At 41.1% G+C, this 26,411-nt stretch overlaps 1 protein-coding gene across 6 annotated transcripts in view; it reads left to right on the top strand.

Moving 5' to 3' along the window:
• Nucleotides 1-18,035: 18,035 nt before the first annotated feature.
• The window catches only part of CARMIL3 (capping protein regulator and myosin 1 linker 3), a 71,835-nt gene continuing 63,459 nt past the window's right edge, over nucleotides 18,036-26,411 (top strand). For all 6 annotated transcript variants that reach the window (XR_011362117.1, XM_069961626.1, XM_069961628.1 and 3 more), the window contains exons 1-2: nucleotides 18,036-18,499; nucleotides 19,574-19,671. Coding sequence is in view for 5 of the 6 variants with exons in the window: in XM_069961626.1 (XP_069817727.1) it covers nucleotides 18,460-18,499; nucleotides 19,574-19,671 (138 nt within the window). In the remaining variant the exon portion in view is untranslated. The remainder of the gene's footprint in view (nucleotides 18,500-19,573; nucleotides 19,672-26,411) is intronic.

Here is a 26,411-nt window from a genome sequence, read left to right as displayed (position 1 = left end):
ATGTTATGTCTGTGAATGGCCCCCTTCCCCGTGTCTCACCACCCCCGCCCGTGTACCCGGAAGTGTGGTGCATTATGCATACCTGACGCATGTCGACCCCCGTCTCCGATCTTCAGACAATGATGTCCTCTTCGGGCGGGCGGCCGAACAACTCTGACTGTCCCTAGTGCCGGCCGCCCTCTGCAGCGTCATCAGCTGCTCAGCCGCGATTGGCTGAGCATAACTGTGCTCAGCCAATCGCGGCTGAGCACAGTCATGACGCGGCAGAGGGGGGCCGGCATCAGGGACGGCAGGAGCTGTTCGGCCGGCCTCCAGAAGATGACGTCTTGGTACAAGATGGGGGACGGGCGCGACGCGGATCAGGTATGTATAATGCACTACACTTCCGGGTACACGGGCGGGGGTGGTGGGACACGGGAAGGGGGCCATTCACAGACATAACTTACATTACAAGGCCAGGTTCAGACTATGTAACTGTGCGGCTGTATTTGCGGCTGTAATTGTGCGGCGGTATTTTTGTTGGTTTATGCGTACGCTGGAAAGTATAGGATATACGGCTGCACAGTGCACACTATGTATGAATCTACGGCCCGATCGTAAACGGACCCGTAAAAAATGAACAAGACCATTGTTTGCGGCTGGACATGCGGCCGAGGATTGACAGGCGGTCCGTAAGGAGTACTTAAAAAATAGCCGGCAATGATGTCGAATGCCGATGCCTCTAATAGTTAATATATTAAATTAATAAAACACATTTTCTTTGTAATAAAGTCCCTTTCGTTGGTCAATAATTTAATTCTAACGAATCCATCATTTTGCAATTAAATATACTGTTAAAATAAATAGATATATAAATAAATGTATATTTATATATATATTTATTTTTTGACAGTATATTTAATTACACAATGATGAATTCGATAGAATTAAATTATTGACCAACGAAACTGAATTTATTTCAACGAAAATGTGTTTTATTAATTAAATATTAATTGCTACAGGAAGCTCCATAAGCCGTTAATTCATATGCCGGCAATAGAGCTTTCTGTACTAATCATCACTTTACTTTAATGAAAACATCAAATGTTTCTTCTAATTATGTTATCACAATAGCATTATTAGAAGAAACATTTAGAATTATATGTGCGCTCAGCTGATTGGCTGATCGGCTCAGCGCACATATAATGAGTCGGTCCGCAGCACAGTGACTTCATTGTGTTGCGGACCAGCGAAGAGGACACATCGGGGTGAGTATAGAGCTCTCCCCACCCCCTCCCCAGCACTGCACCCCTCCCAGCAAGGAAGGGGGGGTCAGTTAACCCCTTCCTTGCTGGGATGGGTGCAGTCTGACATCAGTCTGGCCCCCAAGGGGTTAAGGGGGATGCAATACATCCTCCCTTAACCCCTTGGGGGCCAGACTGTAAGCAGCGATCTGTAAAGATGCTGCATACTGTAAGGAGCACAACAACGCTTACAATGATGGGTGTTGTGCTCCTGTTTGTGTGTTTTTTGTGTGTTTCTCCCTTTTTGTTTTTCAGATATCGGTATCCTGTGGATTACGTCGGATTCCGTGGACTACGTCGATGACCAGCGTTTTTTTAATGTTTTTTTTAATAAAATGGTCAATGAGGGGTGTGGGGGTGTTTTTATTTGAATAAAAAATTTTTTTAACTTGTGTCTTGTCTTTATTTCTTTACTTTATAGACTTAGTAGTGGAAGCCGTCTAATAGACGGAATCCATTACTAAGTTGGGGCCTAGTGTTAGCCGGTATAAAATGGCTAACACTAACCCCCTATTATTACCCCAGTACCCAATGCCACCAGGGGTACTGGGAAGAGCCGGGTGCCAGTGGTCCCGGAGCGTCAAAATTGGCGCTCCTGGACCGGGCGGCAGCAGGCTGGTAAGATTTAGGCTGGGGAGGGCCTAAACCAATGGCTCTTCCCACCCTGGTGTTACCAGGCTGCTGTCGTTTGGTTTTTAACCCGGCTGGTTGCAAAAATAGGGGGGACCCTATGCGTTTTTTTTTTATTAATTTATTTAAAAAAAAAAAAACGCATAGGGTCCCCCCTATTTTTATAACCAGCCGGGTTAAAAACCAAACGACAGCAGCCTGGTAACACCAGGGTGGGAAGAGCCATTGGTTTAGGCCCTCCCCAGCCTAAATCTTACCAGCCTGCTGCCGCCCGGTCCAGGAGCGCCAATTTTGACGCTCCGGGACCACTGGCACCCGGCTCTTCCCAGTACCCCTGGTGGCATTGGGTACTGGGGTAATAATAGGGGGTTAGTGTTAGCCATTTTATACCGGCTAACACTAGGCCCCAACTTAGTAATGGATTCCGTCTATTAGACGGCTTCCACTACTAAGTCTATAAAGTAAAGAAATAAAGACAAGACACAAGTTAAAAAAATTTTTTATTCAAATAAAAACACCCCCACACCCCTCATTGACCATTTTATTAAAAAAAACATTAAAAAAACGCTGGTCATCGACGTAGTCCACGGAATCCGACGTAATCCACAGGATACCGATATCTGAAAAACAAAAAGGGAGAAACACACAAAAAACACACAAACAGGAGCACAACACCCATCATTGTGAGCGGTGTTGTGCTCCTTACAGTATGCAGCATCTTTACAGATCGCTGCTTACAGTCTGGCCCCCAAGGGGTTAAGGGAGGATGTATTGCATCCCCCTTAACCCCTTGGGGGCCAGACTGATGTCAGACTGCACCCATCCCAGCAAGGAAGGGGTTAACTGACCCCCCCCTTCCTTGCTGGGAGGGGTGCAGTGCTGGGGAGGGGGTGGGGAGAGCTCTATACTCACCCCGATGTGTCCTCTTCACTGGTCCGCAGCACAATGAAGTCACTGTGCTGCGGTCCGGCTCATTATATGTGTGCTGAGCCGATCAGCCAATCAGCTGAGCGCACATATAATTCTAAATGTTTCTTCTAATAATGCTATTGTGATAACATAATTAGAAGAAACATTTGATGTTTTCATTAAAGTAAAGTGATGATTAGTACAGAAAGCTCTATTGCCGGCATATGAATTAACGGCTTATGGAGCTTCCTGTACCAATTAATATTTAATTAATAAAACACAATTTTGTTGAAATAAATTCAGTTTCGTTGGTCAATAATTTAATTCTAACGAATCCATCATTGTGCAATTAAATATACTGTCAAAAAATATATATATAAATATACATTTATTTATATATATATTTATTTTAACAGTATATTTAATTGCAAAATGATGGATTAGTTTAAATTTAATTATTGAACAACGAAAGGGACTTTATTACAACGAAAATGTGTTTTATTATTTTAATAGATTAACCATGAGAGACATCGGCTATAGTGCAGAGGATCGCAAACCCCGGTAATAGCAATTCATGTAAACTGTTTCCCTGCTTTCCCAGATGCATCCAGAGGTGTTTGCATCACTTTCTTAAGATTTTATTTGTTATTTTTAGTTGAACCAGATTTCAAAGTAAATGACCGTATGTTTTCAGCCGCATGTCTATTTTTTCCCACGGCCGGAGTTTCATCCGCACATTTACAGCCGCATAAAAAATCCAGCCGCACAGTTACATAGTGTGAACCTAGCCCCAAGTTGTATAACTTTGTAATGTGTGTTATTCTGTGAATAATTGCTGAGCGCCACACTACCCGTTTAATGTGGATAAATGTAAAGTTATGTGCTTGGGCCATAGAAATAATGGGAACAATTATATGCTAAATAATAAAACAAGTGCCAGGCAGTGACTGCCAAGGCTAACAAAATAATGGGATGCATCAAAAGAGGCATAGGTGCTAAAGATGAGAACATAGTTTTGCCTCTTTATAAATCACTGGTCAGACCACATATGGAATATTGTGTACAGTTTTGGGCACCAGTATATAAGAAGGCCATGGCTTATCTGGAGCGGGTGCAGAGGAGGGCAACCAAGGTCATGGGTAGGTTACAGTATCAAGACGGATTATCAAGTTTGGAGCTTTTAATTATGAAAAAAAAAGACGTATTGGGGCAATCTGATCACAATGTACAAATATATGAACTGACAGTACAAAAATCTTTGTAGTGATCTTTTTACTCCTAGGACTGTAACCATGAGAAGGGGGCATCCTCTTAGTCTAGAGGAAAGACGATTTCACCCTCAGCACAGACACAGATTATTCTGGTTGCCATTGGAGTCGGGAAGGAATTTTCTCCCTGTGATGGGGAAATTATCTGCCTCATAAGGGTTTTTGCCTTCTTCTAGCTCAGCACAGTAGGGTTTCTGTAGGTTGGACAGTCTTTTTTTCAACCTTATTAACTATCTAACTTTGTAACTATGACTATGTTCTAATAACACTCACATATGTCACCTCTAAATATAAAGTCAGCTCGGGGGTCAGTAATTCAGAGTAGAAAGAAACGCCCAGCCACCTTTTTATGTACTGTACGTTTTGTAAATGTATCCATAATTACAGACAAATTCAGGGCCGATTGATTTCTATTGGGCTTTCCGTAGTTCTACCGCTCCTCAATCCGTGCTGCAAAAAAATCGGACATGTCCAAGTACAGGCCGTAACTGTGGCACAGATTCACCCATAGAAGTCTATGGGAATGTATGTAATTTTAGTGGATCCGTAATTCTTGCAGAAGACGCGTTCATAACTTCCACCAAAAGTGGGGATCACTTTAATTTAACTGTCACCTTTCCAATTTTGCAGATCCACAAAAAATACAGACTACGGATGCACTAAGGACACATTTTGTGCAGATTGTGGACAAAATATATGATCCTGACAAACTACTGAATGCGTGAATCAGGCCTTAGTCCAGAAAAAACTCACGGTTCACAGAGACAGAGTTGTACTCGTATGACCTGTAGTGGAGACTGTGACGTACACAGGCATGCAAATGCACTGCATCTTGTAATCCGATCCTATCTGACCACGCTGGACTGAGATCAGTATAACCTGAGCTGAAGATATTACCAACCACATCAAATTTTAAAGAGAATCATCTAAGTCCAATAGTTATATGACAGAATAAGAAGATGTGAAGCTAAAGAGGATGTATTACAACAAGGCCATGAAAATGAATTTAACCCTTTAGTCATGTAGTCTGACTGAAATTTATACAGAAAAGAATAGAAGAAGGACAATAACTGATGTACATTTGTGTGTGTATATAATGATTATTATTGTAAGATGTAAAAGAAATGTTCTCAAATATAAAAGGAATGCAGTAAAGGTAATGAACAGAGAGAAAGAGAAAGAGTTCTGAATACATTTCCATGCAGGTCACAATACTTTTATATAAGAACAGGTCAAAATCATTACCCAATGAAGGTCCTTCATGATAATCTTAATATCTATGGGGCTGAAAGAATAGGATAAAGCAAAACATATATCAATCTATCTAATACAAAAAGAAAAGAGCACAGCACTTCTACTGTCCAAGCGGGTGGTGCCAAGCAGTATAAGCAGTATGCACCCCCTTGACCACGGGTGCTGGACAGTAGTGGAAGATTATAATAGGTCCGTTTCAGGCAGTAGCCCAGGGCCCTGAGCTCCTAGGGGGCTCATGGCTACCCAAACAAACATATCATTTCCATGGTGTATTGTCTCCTGGCTAGTTATGCCATGATTTGCAAAAAATTCACTGCTTTTTAACTGCAATTTTGCACAAATGAGTGCAAAATTGTAGCCAGGAGACAGTTTATTAAAGAACATGCTGAAGGACCTTAACATGTGACTATGATGTCACCACAGGTCCTGTACAGTCTGCAGTCTAAAGATATAGTTACAATGTGGTAGGGGGCATAGGCTTGGTGAACAGCCCAGGGCCTATGGTAAAGTTAATCCGCTCCTGGTGCTGGAGTGTACAATAGTAGACCAACCGCAGCACTCAAAAATAAGCTAAAGAAAAATGTGCTTTATTGAGCCCAAAAGCCGCAACGTTTTAACCTCACAATGAGGTCTTTATTTATAGGTCTATACTGCTTCATAAAGACCTCATTGTGAGGTTGAAACGTTGTGGCTTGTGGGCTAAATAAAGCACATTTTTCTAGAGTGCAGTTCTACTATTATCTATCTTAACTGGTTATCAGGGTTTGGTGTGTTGCTTAAAAGGGAACATGTCATCACCGCCATGCTCTCCATACCATGAGTTATTGGGGTGGTCCTCAGCAGCTTCTCTCCATTCAGCCTGATCTTGATTAATAGTTGTCTCTCTACTGAAAGAACTATATCAATGACAGAGGCTTCGGGTACTTCCGGAGCCTCTGTCATTCTCCCGAAGCTCTCCCGGCAGCCGAGTGTCTCCGAGCTTTGCCGATGAGATGCTCCGCTGCTCGGGAGAGCTTCTGGGATCCCCGGCGTAGTCAGGGTACGTCACACTGCCTGCGCCGGGAACGGGACAGAAGACGCGCGGAAGGCGGGATTGGGCCCCAGGTGGGTTAACTGTTTGTTGTTTTTAATTAACTACAGTTAACCCCTGCTTGACCACAGCAGGCCTGCAGTCAGGCAGCGGGTAACATTTTCCTGTGTATAAGGCGAACCCCTGACAAGTCAATAATTTTGACCAAGAAGGGGAGAAGATGGATGAAGGAAAGGAATATGGGTGGATAAAGAGGAAGAGATGTGATTCTATATTGCTTCATACACATTAATGATAATTTGCTCTAAAGCCTGTGTTTAAGCCGTTCACTGTTTTTGCTATAACTGGCTCCTGGGGTGGACTGTTCCACAGATTCACATTTCTTATGGTAAAGAAGGTCTGTCGCCTCTAGACATTGATCCTTAGGCCTTATTCACATGTCTGCGGTTCTGGATGCAGTTGCAGACAGAACATAGGACCAATGTAGTGCTTTGTAAAGGACAGAAAACTACTGAAGCACATTCATAGTGTAGTCCGTGGTCGGGGGATGCACTACAGATATGTGTATGTAGCCTTACTTCTCCAGGTGGAGGGAGTTCCCCCTTGTCTTTTAAAGGGGGTTTACCTAGAACAGCTTTTAACCATAATTTTTGTACAGTATGGTATGGGGGGAGCAAGTACTGTATATAGGAACATACACAGTACTGAAACAGGACTAGTCTGTGAGATCTTATCTCATGGGCCCATTTTATATTTATTTAAATGTCAGATTAATTATTTCCATTTGCTAAAAATTGTTCTTATTATTTCAGATACCTGAGCATGTGTGCTATTCGGAATATTATAAATTCAAGGTATACATTTTTTAGCAGAAAACCACATTAAGCAAGTAGGCACATATGGTGGTCTGTTTCTTTTGGTGACATTCCTGCTCCTTCCGCTCCTTCCAGTGAAATTACAATTAATGACACCGTGATCCATGGGATGATCTTTTGATCTTGCAAACCCCTTGTGACAGGATGCCTTATGAAGTGTAAAGCAACATACTTCTAAGCATGTTTTATGCATAAGACAGACATTGAGATGAAACGAATGGATAAAAGAGTATACGGAGCTGAGAGCAACAATCAGGAAACTGTGCAGCAACTGAAGTATGAGAAGCCACAGACAACCCTGTAATTTGTATTAGATAAGGACTATAGGACTTTGAGAAATCTAGTTCAAGTTCTAGTGCAAGAAGAAGAGAGCTCCTGATATATCCATCAGAGAGGAGAATAACTTACCACAGGTAAGATTGCATCACGGGTCAGTGTTCACGCTTCATAAGTAGAGTAGCAGACTGGAATAACATATTTGTCTGGCTTATAATTTGTATTCATGTTGTTCGGCATTTGATTAGCGGTGGCTGCTGAAGTTGGATAAAGCCCTAAGGCTATGTGGAAAACATGGATATAGTCATTGGCTGTATCCAGGGCCGGGACAAAGAGTAGGCAGGGGTAGGCGATGGCCTAGGGCGCCAAACAGCAGGGGGCGCCACCAGGCCGAACCCGGAAGCAGCATACAGGAGCTGATTACATCAGCCCCCTGCCGGGAGAGATAGGTCTGTGGAGTCCTCAGCTGCTGCTGCTGCTGCTGTACATAGGAGGGGGGAGGGGCGGCTCCCTGCCGGGACACTGCTCTGGCTAAGCTTCCACAGCCAGGAGGCTCTGACCTGCTCCAGGACACCAGCATGGGACTGTGAAGCATTACTCACATCCCCTGCTGCACATCCTCCAGGCTCTGGGAGCTGCTCAGCTGTCGGGCCAGGGAGGAGGAGGAGGTGAGGAAGGGCAGCCTGCAGAGACCACACAGGGGGACCAGGAAGTGTGTGCCCCTGCCTCACCTGTCAGCTGCTCATCTCTGCATCATCATCATCATCAGCCAGACCCCTCCATGACAGTCCCAGGATGGTGAGGACAGAAAGTGCAAGCAACGTAGCTGAAAGGTAACTGTTTTGCGTCTGTGTGTGTACATAAGAGTGTGAGTGTGTATACATAAGAGAGAGTGAGAGTGTGTGTGTATATATAAGTGTGTGTGTGTGTGTGTGTGTGTGGTGTATACATAAGTGTGTGTGTGTGGTGTATACATAAGAGTATGAGTGTGGTGTGTATACATAAGTGTGTGTGTGTGTGTGTGTGGTGTATACATAAGAGTGTGAGTGTGTGTATACATGTGAGTGTGATGTGTATAGATAAGAGAGTGAGTGTGTGTGTGTGTGTGAATATATATACATAAGTGTGTGCCTGTGTGTGTACTGTACATAAATGTGTGTGCCTCTGTGTGTGTGTATGTATAAACTGTACATAAATGTGTGTGTATACATAAGTATGTGCCTGTGTGTGTGTGAGTATATATATATATATATATATATATATATATGCAGAAAAATGTGTGTCTGTGTGTATATGCATAAATATATATATACACAAAACTATATACAACTGGGGGCAGCACACAGGGGATATATATACAACTGCCTTCTCTGCCTAGGGCACCAAAACTCCTTGTCCCGGCCCTGGCTGTATCCATGTTTTCCAGACAACCTTAGAGCTTTATCCAAGTTCAGCAGCCAACCACAAATACACTAAGCTATCCAGCAATTAACTCTCACTAACTTCTCTATCAATGCTTTATGGGGGACTGTATTTAAAGTGTCCCTGTCGTTATAACTTTCAAAATCTAAATCAACAGTAGTTTGCAATATACATTCATTATTTTGTTGTTGTTGTTGTTATTATGCTGCAAAACAAAGCTGAACTTACCAGAAATCCAGGTCCAGTCTCCTGAAGGCAGATTTTCTGACTAAACACAGGAATTCTAGCCAGTACAGAGAGTCACGGCTCAATGTGTCTATCAAACGCATGACTGCCTTCTCTCTGTGAGCGCTCAGATGGCCGGGAAAACACAGGACTTCCTGTTTTCTGAGTCAGAAAACAGGAAGTGCCGTGTTTTCCATGATAACAATAAATAAATAATATTGAATGTAAATTGAAAACTTGCTTTATATCACATCTACTGTTGATTTAGAATTTGAAAGTTATAATGACATTGACACTTTAAGGTTGGTGATCAGCACTTTATGAAGAACTGTATTTAAAGGGGTAGTGCGGCGTTTAACATTTATTCACTAAATAACACACAATACAAAGTTATACAACCAATATTCAAAAGTGACCAAAACATCAGCCAGAAAGCATAGGCACTGAGAAGTGGTCTGTGGTCCCCACATGCAGAACCACTCCTTTATTGAGGGTGTCTTGCTAATCACCAATATCCTATGTCTTGGCAGAATCAAGCCATTCTGAAGGCCATTTTACACTGGCTGATTATTGATAACATTACTGTTTGCCAGGGGTGTCAGAAGCAAAATGTGATCCTTGAAAAGACAACCACTTTAATTACTGAATACTATACTTTTACTATACCTTACTCATTACTGAGTATTCATGTTATTGTAGGTATGCTTTTTAATTGAGTTTTAAACTAAAAATACATTTTAAATGAAAGATAGGTTACAAAACATTCTAGTAGCAAAAAAAACTCTATAAAGGTCACCATCTGTTTATACAGTAGGTGTAAATTGTGACTGCAGGATGAGATGGTAGCCTTTTACCGAGTAGGTTTACATAGATAGAGAGTGGCAGTAGGCCATGGACAGAATATTAAAGCGCTTCAAAAGCAAGCCAAGTGGAAGAGGAAGAGGCATGTTTGAAGTAAAACTGGCCTAAAGGGAAGGGAAAACCCATAAGAGCTCACTGTGCTGAATGCCAAGGGATTGTAGATCTGGTAGCAGAAAATGATGGTCGGTGTGTCAAATGCAGAAGAGCGATCAAGAAAAGAAGCCGCATGGGGAAGTGACCTTTTACTTTGCCTCTAAGGTTATTGTTCACTTTTGTTATTATAATGTTGGTTGAATGTGCTGGACAAAAACCAGACAGAAAAAAAGGTAAGAAGTTATTCTGAAAGTGAGGAATAGGGTTAGTGTGTTATAGACAATACCTTTAGGTAGAATGAGAGTAGATGTGAGAAACAGACTGCACAGTAATTGGCAAATCGAGAAGGGTCAAAAGAGGATTTCTTTAGTATAGATTGTATGATTGCATGTTTTAAGGCAGAGGAAAAGGCACCTACGTCCAGGGAGAGGTTAAATACTACAGTTAGTGTGAGAGTCAAGGTGGCACAAAGCAAAAGGAGAATAAATTGTATCAAGCAGACGGGTTGTAGTGGTAGATCAGGAATGGACTACAAGAGCTGAAAGAGGAATTATAGATAAATGGGAATGGTTATGCAGTGGCAGGTGTGTTGATATGTCTGATGCAAGGTTCTAAGCGCTGAAGGCTGTAGATAGTGGAGAAGGGCAGGAGCGCTTGGAGTTGAAGTATTTCTAATCAAGGAAATTGCTGCTTTGAAGGGAATTTGTCTTTGCAGTTTACTCTTATGGGAATCATGTCTGGAGATTGGTAGGATCAGGTCAGTATGAATTGTCTAGGGTGGCTTCTTCAGGGTGGAGGATAGTAGATTGATGGGAGCTAGATCTTATGGCATGGGGGGAAGGGAGAGGGCAATGGCTAAAATTTGCTACAATTTTTTTTTTTTATTTCATCATACCAGACTGTGGCTAATATTTAAGGAACACACCTGCCAGAAATGAGAACTGAATGCACGTATGTCATCTGTCTACTTGGCTGTTTGTACTTCAGACTTCTCCTGTCTTCTAAAGTTACTTTCTTTCAGCCATATTTTTTAGTGGACTGAAATTTCAGCCCGGAACTAAAAATGGTAGGATATACAGGCATTGTCCTCCTGATAATTGTCTGTATTTGTGTCTAGTGATCATACTTACATTGGGGGTAATGTGTTGATGCATAAGTGTAGCCTAAAGGAAGAAGAGGAGAGTATAGCAGCGACTGCATTTACTATTGGGAAAAACTTGTTGGCAAGTTTTTTCTAATAGTAACAGTACAATTCTAGTATATTAGAGAATTAGAGATGATCCTACAAAGACATCCAATAGTGAAGTTAGGTATAGTAAAATAGTTAGTAAGATTTTAAAAAAAGGCATCCATCCATCCTGTTCAGTGTAATAAACTGCAGTGTTGGTCCCAAAGAGGATAAAACCCCCCATGAGGTAAAAGTATGGGAGAAAAAAATCTTTCCTTAATCCAAATCAGAATAAATTCTTGGATTTAAAGAGGTTGTCCAAAATTCAGGATTGGAAAAACATGTCCGCTTTCTTCCAGAAACAGCACCTCCCTTGTCCTCAGTTTGGGTGTTGTTTTGCAGCTCAGTTTGGTTGAAGTGAAAAGAGCTAAATGGAGCACACACACCCTGAAGACAGGGGTGGTGCTGTTTTTTGCAAGAAAGTAAAGGCCCTATTACATGGGATGATTATTGTGCAGAAAATCGTTATATTGTTAGAATTTAAACGATAATAGTTCCGTGTAATTGCAGGCAGCGATTGAAAAATCTGACCCTAAAATCATTGTTAATTGTTCGCTAGTCAATGAACAATCTTGTTTGCGATTAGCGATTTAGTAGCGAACGATTCTGATGTTATTACATTCACCAATTGCTGTTATAAATGATATAAACTATCATTTTTACTGTCATTGATCGTTCCTCAGGACGACCCACACAGCATGTTTTATCTGTGAACCACTTATTAGAATAACCGATTTGCGAGCGATCAGCAAACTACTAGTGATAATTTTTCAACATGTTGAAAGACAACTATTAACGATTTTTCCTTCATTGTTTGATCGTTGGGTGGGCACGGGCAGATAATCGTTTATCTTTGGTCTTTATAGCGAATTTTTAAGCGATAATGGCACCGTGTACTTTTCTTTTATTGAGTTCACTATGACTAATTCCTCTGGCAGGAATTCCATAGTATCACTGCTCTTACAGAAAAGAATCCCTTTCTATGTTGGTGTAAAAACCTTTCTTTAAAATGGAGAGAATGCCACCTTGATATAGAGAATGTAGATCATGGAAGAGATCTCAGCATCAGTCTTCGGTTTATTTATACCTTAGGTCGCACATGAGCCGTCTTTTTTCTAAACTAAATAACTCTAATGTAGACGTAGTAATGACTTTCTAAATGCTTCTGAATCATTCATTTAGAATAAAAACATGCAAATTTGTGAAGTCCCCTGACATATTACTGACACTTTTTCCATATTAACAAAGAAAATGTTACAACACCTAAACTGACTGTTGATAACCATGGAAAAGAGGAGGAAGAAGGCACAAGAATAAATGACATTGTCTGTCTGCCAATTGTTGAAGCTAGATAAAAACTAGTAGTAAGACCCCTTTTTATATATGTAGAGGTACAAGCAAAAAAAGACTTTGACAGGTTTGGAGCAATATGACACAATGGAGGATAATGGAAAATTATGTTAATGTGCGGGATAACATACAGCCTGAGTAAGGAGATGTCTAACAACTTAGAGGAGTTGTTAGAACAGCTGTAAACAGAGGTGAAACCACTAATGAACTAATCCTGTTGAGAATACATTACACTGAGTAGGTATACAGCATCTAACTGCTGGGTTTCTATAGACTTACAGAGATACTAGCTTATTACATGTTAGAGGAAGCAGAACAAATGTGATGTAACTTATAGCAATGCCCAGAAACCAGCATTCCCCTCTATGGTTACGAAAGAATGATCTGATGCTTATTGCATCGATTGGGAGTGGGTGATAGTATGGCAGTCCATAGTGTGCAGTCTTGTAAATTATTGATGTGAAGGACTGTATTTCACCTTATTTTCATATGTCCCTATGACTTCACCACATTTAGTAACCATTTCTTTGACATAACTGTGTCTGTTGTTCTAGTTGTGGGACAACACGTTGGGGGGGATTTATCAAGTCTTAAATTAGGCCCCGTCCCCTTTTTATCCCGGCCGAATTCACTAAGAGGCACACGCACTCTTAGTGAATCCGGCCGGCCAGGCACCTGGTCCAGTGCCCAGCGTACCAAATCTGGAAGCAGGTGTAGATTTGGAGAGGCCCGCCTTGCCGCGCTCCCCCCCCTCCTGCCCATCGTGCGAGCGAGGGATATGGCAGGCGTACGTCAGGGAGAAGGGACGAATCTGCGCCTTCTCCCTGGTGTACGCCTGGGGCAGACCTTTCACTAATGTCCCCCTTAGTGCATTATCCCTTTAGTATATTACACTGTGACCATTAGGTCCGTGTTTGTTATGCTGTGATACCCCCTGCACAGAAAATGCGATCAGCCGAGGATCAGGCATTTGATCGCTGCAATCGCTGATCGCTGACATTTACACAGGCCGATTATATCGGCTGAATGAGCGTTTCTAGCAACTCTCAATGATAATCACCCTAAACAAACTCTGATATGTTTTGGGTCCTCTCTCTTGCAAACCACTGGCCACTTTGAGATAACATTATGTACAGGGCTGGCCTTAGGGTAGATGGCGTCCAAACAACCCAACCTCCTCCGCGACTCTGCTGAGACCCCCTAATAGTCATGTAGACTGAATCCTACAGCCTCCCACCCCTCCAGACAACATCTGACGTCTTTGACGCAATCCACACAATCACGGGGAAGACAGCTCCTTATATCCTTCAAGGGATTCTCCTCTCTATCTTTCCTGGGGCCATTGCTAAATAGAGAAAAGTCTCCTCTGATTCTGTCTGACTGCGGCTCGATCAGTTATAACCCGACATTGATGCTCTTGACATACAGTATACTCACCATATGGAGGAACTATCAGCTGAGGCATCCTGCACCAGTGAGAAGTTTCTAGCACTTTTCTAACCTTGGCTTTTGTTCCTGGATACCCCAGCTTTCCACTCATTGTTTTTATGATAAGACAAGTCCTTACTTGCACTCTTTTTCTGTAGTTTACATGATTTCCCTAGTCAGTTTCCCTCCTCTCTCTCCAACTCTATCCCTCCCCCTCCCTCCCTCTTTTCCCCTCTGTTCTCTCATGAACTACTAGTTTTTGTTTGGATATGTTTCTATTTATGTTCCTATCGTATCAGCTGATGGGACAATTTCATACAGCGATAAGAATGGCCTGGTTGGAGTGCATTACATACAGGAATGGGTTATGCTGACCAAATGGACACACTCCCCTTTAATTGCACCGTATAACCCAGCTACAATGACTCTAGGCTATAGTCTCTTGGCTCCAACAATGTTGATAGCCACAGTCTCCTCAATCACAGCTCATAAGTTTTGTTATATATTGTAGTTGTTTGTAAGGTAGGATTGTCTTCCACACCTGGTTATATTTTTCGCTTTGTTTTTGTATATTTTGAACTATGTTACCTTTTTGCATTGACTAAAATAAATAAATATTGATTATACTGTACATAATGTGCAGAAATGAGAAGTGGTGCTGTTGTTGGCTCAACATTTCCTCTACTACACAAGCACCACTACCACTACTATAAATTGCATGTTAAAGTTGTTACACTCGTGTTAAAGCATGTTAAAGCATGTTAAACTCATCCCCATGAAAATACTCCCTAAGCTATTGGCATCATGTTATAGAGCAGAATGAGCTGAGCGGATTGATATATATGTCTATGGGAAAAGATTCAGTATAACTTGTAATTTATTAATTAAAATCTCTGATGTTTCCATGCTAAGGAGTCCAGTCCATTGAGTGAAACCGCCCACTGGACTCCTTACCACAGAGTCAGCATGTTACAAGTTATACTGAATCTTTACCCACAAAGATATATATCAATCTGCTCAGTTCTCTCTGCTCTATAACATGATGGAGATAGATTACATAGCATTGTCTTGGTGACAGGTTCCCTTTAAGTTAGGGAGCTCCTTTACATATTTTGTTTCCGTGACAACTCATGCTATTAGTACTTTTTTGATTTTTTTCTGATCTTAAAGTTGGTTGTCTGGTTTGGACAACCTCTTGGCAGAGAACAGGTGTCTTGATGATGAAATGGCACGACTTGTAATCAGTTCTTATTGCCTGGGGAAGCTGTAGGTGAAATGCAAGGTCACAGAGTGTCTTCAGGCACACTCTGTAGCAGCTCTGGAAAATAGAGGGGAACCACAAGTAGGTGACAGATGAATAAGACTAATACAAAAACAACGTCATTAAGAAAGATAAAAAATAATTGTATTATTTAAAACTGAAAGGTTATTAGAAAAGGCCTGCCTGGTGAGTGCCCCATGCTTTATCTTGTTTCATTACATTATTAGAAAAAGCATACAATACAACTCCCTAGCTGATGCCTGATGCTTGCCAAAGACCCTTTTACACAAGCCAATTATTGGTCCAATTCCTAGGAACGCTCTATCCCAATAATCAACCTGCGTAAAAAAAAACACCAGCGACCAGCTGTTAAACAAGCAAACGCTCATTCGTTGGCTGATCTAATCTTTTGAGCAGGCAATGAAATCAATATTAGCTATACATCTCCTTGTCTAAACATGGAATGTGCGGCCAATAAAAATGATGGGTGCCAGGCTTGAGTTGTTCCCCTTGCTGCTACCATAAGGAACATCTGTCCATGCACTGTAGGAAACCAGGTTCCATCTTCCCATTTTTAGGTGGGAAAGTGTGGAAAAAAAACGTAGGAGGGAGAGCCCAGGGGACACTCTTGACCTCTTCCCAGCGCAATGATTTTTGGTAAAGGTGTTTGTTTCTTTTTTGTTTTTCTCTCTTGACATAGACAATTCAGGTCTGTTTTTTTTGTGAAAATTATACTTTTAAATGGTACCAAAGATTGTATTGGACAACAAAGAATTTAGGTGGGATGAAACTGAAAACAATGAATGTGGGGTCAGTATGGCTACAGTGATACCATCTTTATATAGGATTGTTAATGAATTTGTGCAAAAATCAAACTAGTATACCTGCTTAGCCCCACGTGTATAGTGTTTTAGACACTTTTTTTGTGTGCGTCTCACTAGACAAGGATGTGGAGAAGAATGTGGCTTAGTTGGAAGGGGCAAGGCTCAAAGCATCACAACATGCAACAAAATTGAGGCAAAATTTTGGCAAACATTGCCTGAGCTTTTGGGCTAATGAAATCTACACATTTTACTTGGATACTTTTATCACGGATCCTTTTTTATCCTTATCTGTGGGTTGAACTTCAGCGTCTGGGTCTAAGGCTGAGCATCTAGGATTTTTCAACATAGTATGTTTAATTTTTTCAGCGTCCTGACAAATGCAATGGAAGGAAATAACACATTCACAGTTCCTTTCTCTGCTCCTGTCAGTACACCCTTTTTTATGAGTTTACTTCTCTGACCTGTGTGATACCCCTGCTCCTGTCAGTGGTGCTGCACAGATCTCCATATACTGCTGAGCATTGGGGCTGAGTTTTAGCAGGTCAGGTAAAAGCAGTCAATCTTAACTGGTGCGGGGGACCTCTGTCACTCCTGTTAAAGAAGTCTGGTTATTCTCACTTTGTACTTTATGGTAAAAAAAAAGAAAAAAAGAATTGTGTTCCTTTTTTGTTCTTTCGTCTAACTCTCTGACATGTTTGTTATCAACCTTTCTCTCCTGAAGGAACCTGTAAGCTGATTTATGACCATATCAAAGTTAAAGTTGATTTAAACGTTGATATGATCATAAATCATCTTAGAGGTTGGCACAGAAAAGGTAGGACAATGGCTAAAGAGAGAATAGTCAAACTAGAACAGAAAGTAAACAAAATTTTTTGTGAAGACACATAGAGAAAAATGTTTTTCATGTTTATTTTGTTACCATAGTAATTACCAAGCAAGAATAAAAAAATGCATTCCAAAATGTGCATAGCCTCTAATAGCCTCTATGATTGGCTATGTTACAACATAGGATTAGGGACAATAAAAATAAAGATGGAAATTGTAGTTAGAACAGAAAGTAAACAAAATTTTTAGTAAAGACACATAAATGTGCATAGCCTCTAATAGATACAATATGATCAGTTATGGGATTGAGGACATGAAACATGAAGATAGAAATTGTATTTATATATATATTGTAGGTTGTTGACATCCATTATTTTATATTAACCTTCATTCTGTTACAAATCACATTTCAACTTTAATATCAGCATATACTTTGACGTTTTGGAATTATCATTGCCCAGTATACTCTAATAGTGGAGCCAACAACATGCATGTGCATTGTCTGGGATGAACATACATTGAAAGCCCCCGATCCGGCGTCTCCTGGAATTTAGGAGGTTAATCTATAAACACAATACCGTCAATAGTCTAGTGAAATAATTTCATTGATTTCATATTATCATGTAAGGGAGCTGCTGTTGCTTTTTCCCTTTTATCCATACTTTTTAGTGAACATATTGATCTCCTTTAAGAATGACTGGTGAATATCCATAAGCAGCCCATTACTCCGAGATAAATCTTGAAGCGTTTGCAGCGCATACACCAAAAATGCTAAAATCTAAAAAAAAATCTCCACAATAAAAAAGGTTATACGATTTCTTAACACAGCCATCCGCTTAAGGACACATCACGCAAGCAGATTTTTCCCAAGGTTGATTTCCTTCAGAGAAGCATAAGCAGTTAAATGGCACGATGTGCCACCCCCATCTCTCGCCACTTCCCTTCTTTTTGCTGCCTCCCCATCTTACACACACTCTCTCTCTCCATCTATCTTTCTCCCACCAACACACATAAGCAGCACAGACTCTGTCTGTCTCTCTCCCTCTCAATCTCTCACACACATAGACGCAGCTCTGCTGCTGGATCTGCTCTCTTTATCACAACATCCAGAGTGAGAGACTGAGAGAGACAGACACACCAACACACCAGCCAGCACACCGCCAAATGAGACACATAGGCAAGCAGGGAGGATAGCACACCCATTCCACATACACAGCATATGCTTCATGTAGGGGCACACTATGGACATACATGGGGACTAAGACATAACTGCTCTATATCTAGACGCTGCCATCCTCACACAGAGGATACACGCAAACATATATATATATCCTGTACACTACGTATAGAAGTACATAGGTCCGCTCACTGGGCTGCATGCAGCTGATGTTATGACAGAGCAAGAAATGCAGCAGCCATGAACCAGCTGTGTATGGAGCCCTGCAGAGCACTGCAAGGTGAGATCTACATTATCTATCTATCTATATATCTATCTATCTATTATCTATATCCATCTCCATTGTGCATGTGCATTTGCCATTATCTTATTTATTGTTTATTATTACTGTTGTACTATGTTGCCTATTAATCGTTTAGTAAATATGATTATTACTATGGTCAATGCTTATATGTGCCATATACTTAGATGTATATATTTTTTTTTTACGTTAAAGATCTCAAGGGTCTTAAGCACTTATTAAAAATAATGAACTAAATTTGACATTCAACGGTCATTGGACGTTGCAAATTGGAACTAGTTAGTATTATCTATGCACACTCAGAGTGCCCGATGCCTTGTCAATCTTTCTCTTATCTATCTCCTATCTATCTATCTATCTATCTATCTCCTATCTATCTCCTATCTATCTATCTATCTATCTATCTATCCAATCTATTATCTATCTATCTATCTATCTATTATCTATCTATCTATCTATCTATCTCCTATCTATCTATCTATCTATCTATCTATCTATCTCCTATCTATCTATCTATCTATCTATCTATCTATCTATCTATCTATCTATCTATCTCCTATCTATCTATCTATCTATCTATATATCTCCTATCTATCTATCTCCTATCTATCTATCTATCTATCTATCTATCTATCTATCTATCTATCTATCTATCTCTGCTACACTGCTATATGTGTTGGCCTCTGTGTGGTATATAATATGTAAAGTAGAAATAGGGGATAATATGTATAGGTCTTATAATGTTGTAAAAAAAAACTATAAACCGTATCAAACTGTCAGCTGAGTGTTCTCCCATTTTTTGGGATTACAACTGTTGCTGGTTTACATCTACATTAGGCATTTTCTATCTGACGGTATCTATACATTGCATGTGTTATATGCATATGCTGCTTTTCTGTGGCATTGGAATCATTCCCAGTCTGGGGGAAAGATAAAACTAGCCCTACATTTTGTAGCTAGGCAGACATAACATGATAGTTGAAATTTATTGCAGTTTTTTCCTTTTCTGAGGTATCAATATGCTTACAGGATTGTCTCACATTGTCTCCCCAGACAGCATTAGACAGCAGCTGAGCCGGGCTGGAGGAGAGTTTCGTCTCCAGAGAGTGCAACTGGAGACCAGACCAAGAAAGCTAGAAGACAGAATACTGGTGAGTAGCAAATGTGTATGAGTCCCAGCACAGATGTACCTGTCATCTCTGGCTATAGCTTCATATTCACTTCTACAAAACAGATTTCTTACATGAATAGTACCGCTAAAGCAGTGTGGTTTACGCTGTACACAGTGTCCTACTGAAACATATTTGCATATGTAACATAATGAGATCCTAGAAATGTGGCCAATGAGATCCCATTCCCATAGCTTAGTTGATGCATTTCTGGATAGTTATCTGGAATACTATGCTGCCCAATTGGTATATCTTGGCCTATTCTTGGCTTGCCCTTAAAGAGGTTATCCAGCGCTACAATAACATGGCCACTTTTCCCCCTACTGTTGTCTCCAGTTCAGGTGTGGTTTACAATTAAGCTCCATTTACTTCAATGGAACTGAGTTTCTAAACCCCACCCAATCTGGAGACAACAGTAGGGGGAAAGTGGCCATGTTTTTGTAGCGCTGGATAACCCCTTTAAAGGAGGATAAAAAAAAAGCATGAAGGCAGAGAGGTGTAGGAAAATAGCAAAGATAACTTACCCATCCCCATGCCTCTATAACACCGCTACCATGTCCCACTGATGGCATCCAGATGTAATTTTTGTCCAGAATCAGGGTATGTCACATACCTGGCTTTTCCAGTTGCAATGTCAGAGCCCGGCTGAACGATTGCCCGCTCAGCCAGTCAGTGACTGGGGCGGTCTCCTACCCCAGTCACTGATTGGTTGAGTGGGCAATCACTCATCCAGGAACATGATGTTGCAGCTGGAAGATCTGCAGGACATCGGTGGCTGTCAGCTGGACCCAGGAGCGGCACTAGGACGGGTGAGTTTAATTTATTATTTTCCCGCACCCCCCTGCCCTCCTCCCTTTTTTAAATTTTAAAGGACTTTTCCTTTAAAGGACATTTGACACAAAGACCTACTTCTTTACAGGGTGTGTACAAGATCAAAGTTCTATTAGAAGTGTACCCACTAAACCTCCACCACCCCAAAATGTAATGTCAAATCAGTGTGTAGACAAAAATGGGAGCTCAGCCTCATAAACTTAATGGAAGAATAAAAATAGTATTCATGTTTTGAGAGTTACTGAAGATGGTATTAGGATGCAAAAAATAGTACATGGAAGAAAAAACACATTTCTTGGGTTCACTGGGCCGAAATAAGAAGAGGGAAGGTGGCAGGCAGATGCAGATGGTCGGCTAAGAACCAGTCACCTGGGTTGGTACATAGGAAAGATAAGTAGCTTGCAAGTAGTATTTGTTGAATCATGGGTAGGGATTCAATGGCACTTCCACTTTAAGCATTGTAAACATCGATCAAATTAAGGCTAGATTCACACTAGTCTCACATTTCTCTAGAATGATAGTACAGTGACCAGCAATACTACTTTTAAAGCGATTGTTTTGCTGAAATAGGATTTCAAGGGTTTTTACTGATGGCAAATTGAGGTGAATAGATAGAGTTGCAATGCCAGAAGTAACCATTATACAAAGTACGACTGGTGCGTCTGGTTGGAATTAAAGAGGCCACAGCACTCACACAAGTGCAGCTGCCCCCTCAATCAGTTGTTTGGTAGGGTCGTTGGCTATCCGACCCCCAATGATCTGATATTGATGGCCTAGCCTAAGGATAGAAAGGCAATACATTTTTTTTTTTAATCGGATTATAGGGGTTATCCAGCATTAGAAAAAAAACACTTTTTTCCAGAGACAGCACAACGCTTGTCTTCAGTTCAGGTGCAGTTTTGCAATTAAAGTGTAACTGTCATTTAAATGTCACTTTTCGGGAATCGATAAGTATGATTAGTTCAAGTGATTTTAAATAACTTTGTAATAGGTTTTATTAAGCAAAAGAGTTTCTTTCTGTACTTAACCCCTTAAGGTCAAAGCCAATTTTCGTTTTTGCGCTTGTGCTTTTTCCATTTTATGTTTAAAAGTCCATAGCGCTAGCATTTTTTCACCTAGAGACTTATATGAGCGCTTATTTTTTGCGAAACCAATTGTACTTTGCAGTGACAGGCATTATTTTTCCATAAAATATGCTGCGATATTGGAAAAGAATCATTTGCATTGTCAAATTGAAAAAAAAACTAATTTGTTTTGATTTCGGGGAGTTTTGCATTTACGCCGTTCGCCCTATGGTAAAACTGACTTGTTATGCATGTTCCTCAAGTTGTTACGATTACAACGATATGTAACATGTATAACTTTTCTTTTATCTGATGGCTTTTAAAAAATTCAAACCATTGTTAACAAATATATGTTCCTTAAAACCGCTCCATTCCCAGGCTTATAGCGCTTTTATCCTTTGGTCTATGGGTCTGTGTCTGGTGTAATTTTTTGCGCCATGATGTGTTCTTTCAATCGGTACCTTGATTGCACATATACGACTTTTTGATAACTTTTTATTAAATTTTTTCTGGATTTTATGCGACCAAAAATGCGCAATTTTGCACTTTGGAATTTTTTTGGCGCTGACGCCGTTTACCGAGCGAGATCAGGAATGTGATTAATTAATAGTTCGGGCAATTATGTGTGCGGCGATACCAAATATGTTTATTTATTTGTTTATTTATTTATTAATTTATATTTATAAAATGGGAAAAGGGGGGTGATTTGGACTTTTATTAGGGGAGGGGATTTTTTATTAATAAAAACAGATCCGTCCCACTAGACACCAGGGACGTGAGTTCTGAAGCCCTTCAATGCAGCTGTCAGGTTTGACAGCTGCATTGAAGTGCTTAATTAGCCGGCGCGGCAACGGGACCTACGCCGGCCAATAGAGGCACTGCCCGGCTGCAGATTGCAGCCGGGAGCGGTGCTGTTCAGAGCGGGGTCCTGGCAGGACCCCGCTCTGAACACCCCCCGCAGCACCATGACGTACCAGGTACGTCATGGGTCGCTAAGGGGTTAAAAAGCTGTTTTCCCAACTCCCCCCCTCACTTCAGAAGCAGCAGGATTAAGAGGAGTAATGCTGCGTTTACACGTAACGATTATCGTGCGAATTTGCGCAATAACGGTCGAATTCGAACGATAATCGTACGTGTAAACGCAGCGAACGATCGAACGACGCACAATAAATCGTACATTTTGATCTTTCATCAGGTCATCAAATCGTCGTTCATCGTACGCAAAAAATTCACAAATCGTTCCGTGTGAACAGTCGTTCGCCGATTCAACCAATGTGTGAGACTTAAACAATCGCAAAACGATCGCAGTGCGAATTTTCGTACGATATATCGTACCATCTAAACGCTGATCGTTATAAAAAAAAATCGTAAATCCGACATCGCTAATCGTACGATCGGACCAATAATCGTTACGTGTAAACGCAGCATAAGGGTACTATTGCACGGGCCGACTACAACATGATCATTTTAGTAAACGAGCACTGATCTGTTAGATCGGTGCTTGTTTACTGGACCTATTAGACGGCCCAATGATCGGGCAGTATGGGCTGCATGGACATTGTTAGCAATGTCCATGCAGCCCCTGCCCAAACACTTGATATTTTACCTCTCCCCACTCCCAGTCTTCTCTTCTGTGCTCTGCAGCCTTCTGGTCCCGGCGGCAGCAGCATCTGAGCGGCCTGATGCACAGTCGGCGCCCGATTTAGGTCCAAACTTAAACTAACAATCAGCTGATGATTGTTTAATCGACTGATTGTTGTCTTTCTTACACAGAGAGAAAGTTTGGCTGTTTATCGCTCCCAGACTAACACTGACCTTTCTGACCTTTGAATCCAGGGTTTTATGTGCCCAGACAGTATCCAAACGGCTGGGCCACTTGTCTTCTCTCCCTTCTCACTTATCCCCCTCGGCCAATCAACACTTGTGCAGTAACAACAGTAACAACAGCGCCTCCTGAGGTTAGGCCATAAATATTATAAGACTGCATGACCCCGATAAGGCTTCTGTTAGACACAAATCTTGCATGGTGTTTTTTAGGCTGAAAACTAAATAAAAATAAATAAAAATCTGCCAGTTTTTACTGCTTTTTGGCATTCTTTCTGGTGTTTTTTCATGTTTTTTTTTAATACAAATCATGTTTGAAAAATTCTTTCATCAGGTGATTTAAGGATTCTTGTTGAAGAGTTGGGAGGAAAAATTATTTAAAAAAAATGCTTACCCAAGGCAGGCCTCCTCATGTAACTTCATAGGCTTTGGGGTTAGTGTCAAACTGAGCTACAGCAGCTAGTTATTATTCAACAATTTTGGTCCAATGAAATTTTTGAGAGTCTTTTTAGTCTTGTCAGCTATAGGCCTATTGTCTGTCTTCGACAGTTGCACCTTTAAGTCAGCCGGACCACCACAAACCTTTTCAAAATTAATTTCTGTACATCCCAGAGACTTCTGTCTAACATTCATGAAGAAAGATAGGCAGAGATAACAAGGAGAAGAATTTTTTTTTTATAATATATTTTACCTTTGTGAAAATGCTGTAAATGTGAAAAAGGCTCCATGTCTTGTATGCCAAGTTCTGAACTATCACTTCTGTAGGGTTGGATTGTCATTAATTCGGCCCACTGCATACCTTTCCCTGTGTCAAAATGTCTCTTTTCAGAAGTATTAGGCTATGTTCACATAATGTTTTTTTTAGCAAACATTTGTTTGATTATGGGGGCTGTTCATGATCATTATTGGCGGCCGACATTGTAAAATAATAGCCGTTATTTTGCATAAAAATACGTTGTGTGAACATGGCCCTAAAGTGTTTTTTTCCATAAATGAAAAATGCTGGTTTCATTTAAAAATTCACTGTAAACTTCAAGCCTGTCAAATCAAGTGTGGTATGCAAAAAAGTAGGCTCAGTACCTGACAATAGGTACTGGATTTTTTTTTATTTATTCCCTGCATTGTTGTACATTTTCCCTTTGTTTTGGTGGTTTTTCTCTGGTGCCTTTAGTTTCCTCCCACACTTCAAATATATTGAAATCCCGATCCCGGACCCCGTCCTGCTGCTGAGAAATCCCTGTCGGTAGCCATATGCGCGCTCACCAGGGATGAGTCTGGCGCCCATACAGAATGACTGGAGCACTCATTCTCTATGGGCATCAGACATATCTCTGGTGAACGTGCCCGGCTTCCGACGGGGATTTTTTCGGCTTGTCATGTTAAACTTTTTGTAAATACATTCATTTAGTAAATGTACCTCCTTCTTTTGATAGGTCTGCTCTTTCCCTCCCATTATTGTCTATATTATTGGCCACCACTGTCTATAAGCAATGATCTGACTTAAATTGACATTAATATGACATAAATATGTATACTAGGTATTCTATACATATTTATATATACAGTATATATATTTTACAGTACAAATACACTATATCTCTGCATCTACATTATAGCTCTATATATATATATATATCAGCCAAACCCCTGCTTTTAGAGCAGAGCAGTGTTCAGTAACTTAGACAACGAGCTGTCAATGATGGAAGGGAAAGGCCAGGATATCAGGAGAAGGAGACAAGTTTGAAACTTGACCATACAAGTTAACCTATATAATTTGAGATGGGTATCAGGGGCGGATTAACTTTAGCAGGTTTGCACATAATGAAGGTGACATAATGAATGTGACAACATGTGGCAACACACTTGGCACAATATGCACTGAAAATTACATGTTACGCCTTTAGTAAATCTGAGCCATAGTTGGTTACCCTGATCCCGGTTAGAACTACTAAAATGTCTTTTTTTATGTACATAGACCAGGGTCCTCCGCCAGTGGCTCATGACCTTCAGTTGTGTGGCTCATGGCAGTCCTGAGTTTTGACTAACATGACACTGACAACATTGCAGACATTCTAACTAGAGATGAGCGAACTTGCTGAAAGTTTGGGTTTGAACCCAAACGATCTGCATTTGAATCTAGAGAAGGTGAATGCAGCCCAAGGACTGCCTGGAAAACATGGATACTGCCTATGGCGGTGTCATGTTACTCATAACTCAGGAATGCTATGAGCCACACAGCAGTGGGTTATGGGTAACTGGTTGAGGACCCTGATCTATTTGTGGTGCACTCCTGTAAGGCTCGACCGGTCACTTGTCAGATGGTATTGTGTGGTCGAGATATAGCTCAGCCAGATGGTATACAGTTGTGACGCCAGTGCCAGGTGGGCACACAGGTATGGGGGAACACTTGCTTTTATTTTAGAGTGGCGAGCTATACCCTTTCTCCTGTGGTCGGTTACCTTCCAGGCTGCGAGGAGGTCCCTTGGGTACTTATAACGGTGGTCCAGAGTGGAGTTGTGACCCACCCGGACTATCGGTACCACCACCCACAGAAAGGGGAGATGACCCAAGGGTGTGGTGTTAACTGTGTAGGTGCTTGAGTAATAATCACTGAGTCCAGTTAGCATAAATAGATCTTCTTTACTATAGAAATACTTTGTACAATAGCTGATAGCAGACTGTAGACTTGATAAGACAGGAGCTGTACTGAGGACCTTTTGTGTAGAGGAGCTGTGAGTAGTTGAGAGGAGTTTGTTCTGAGTGTCCAAAACAGTGGAGAGAAGTTTAGATTGCAGTTTCAGAGTGGATGAGAGGAGTGTGTCGCGAGAGTCCCAACCCATGGTAGAAGTGTGCACTGCCGGAACTTTTAGAATAAGAAGTAGTAGACTACTGAAGACTTAAAAATAGACGTTTACTTGTGCCTGTGTTTCGACCTTTGTCGCTATACCACCTATTGCCCACCAGTGTCGGGTGACCCGTCCTATGAGGGTGACACAAGCCTAA

This window comes from Dendropsophus ebraccatus, chromosome 3 (assembly GCF_027789765.1).
Source record: "Dendropsophus ebraccatus isolate aDenEbr1 chromosome 3, aDenEbr1.pat, whole genome shotgun sequence".
Taxonomy (NCBI): domain Eukaryota; kingdom Metazoa; phylum Chordata; class Amphibia; order Anura; family Hylidae; genus Dendropsophus; species Dendropsophus ebraccatus.
This window is presented reverse-complemented; position numbering and strand designations above follow the sequence as displayed.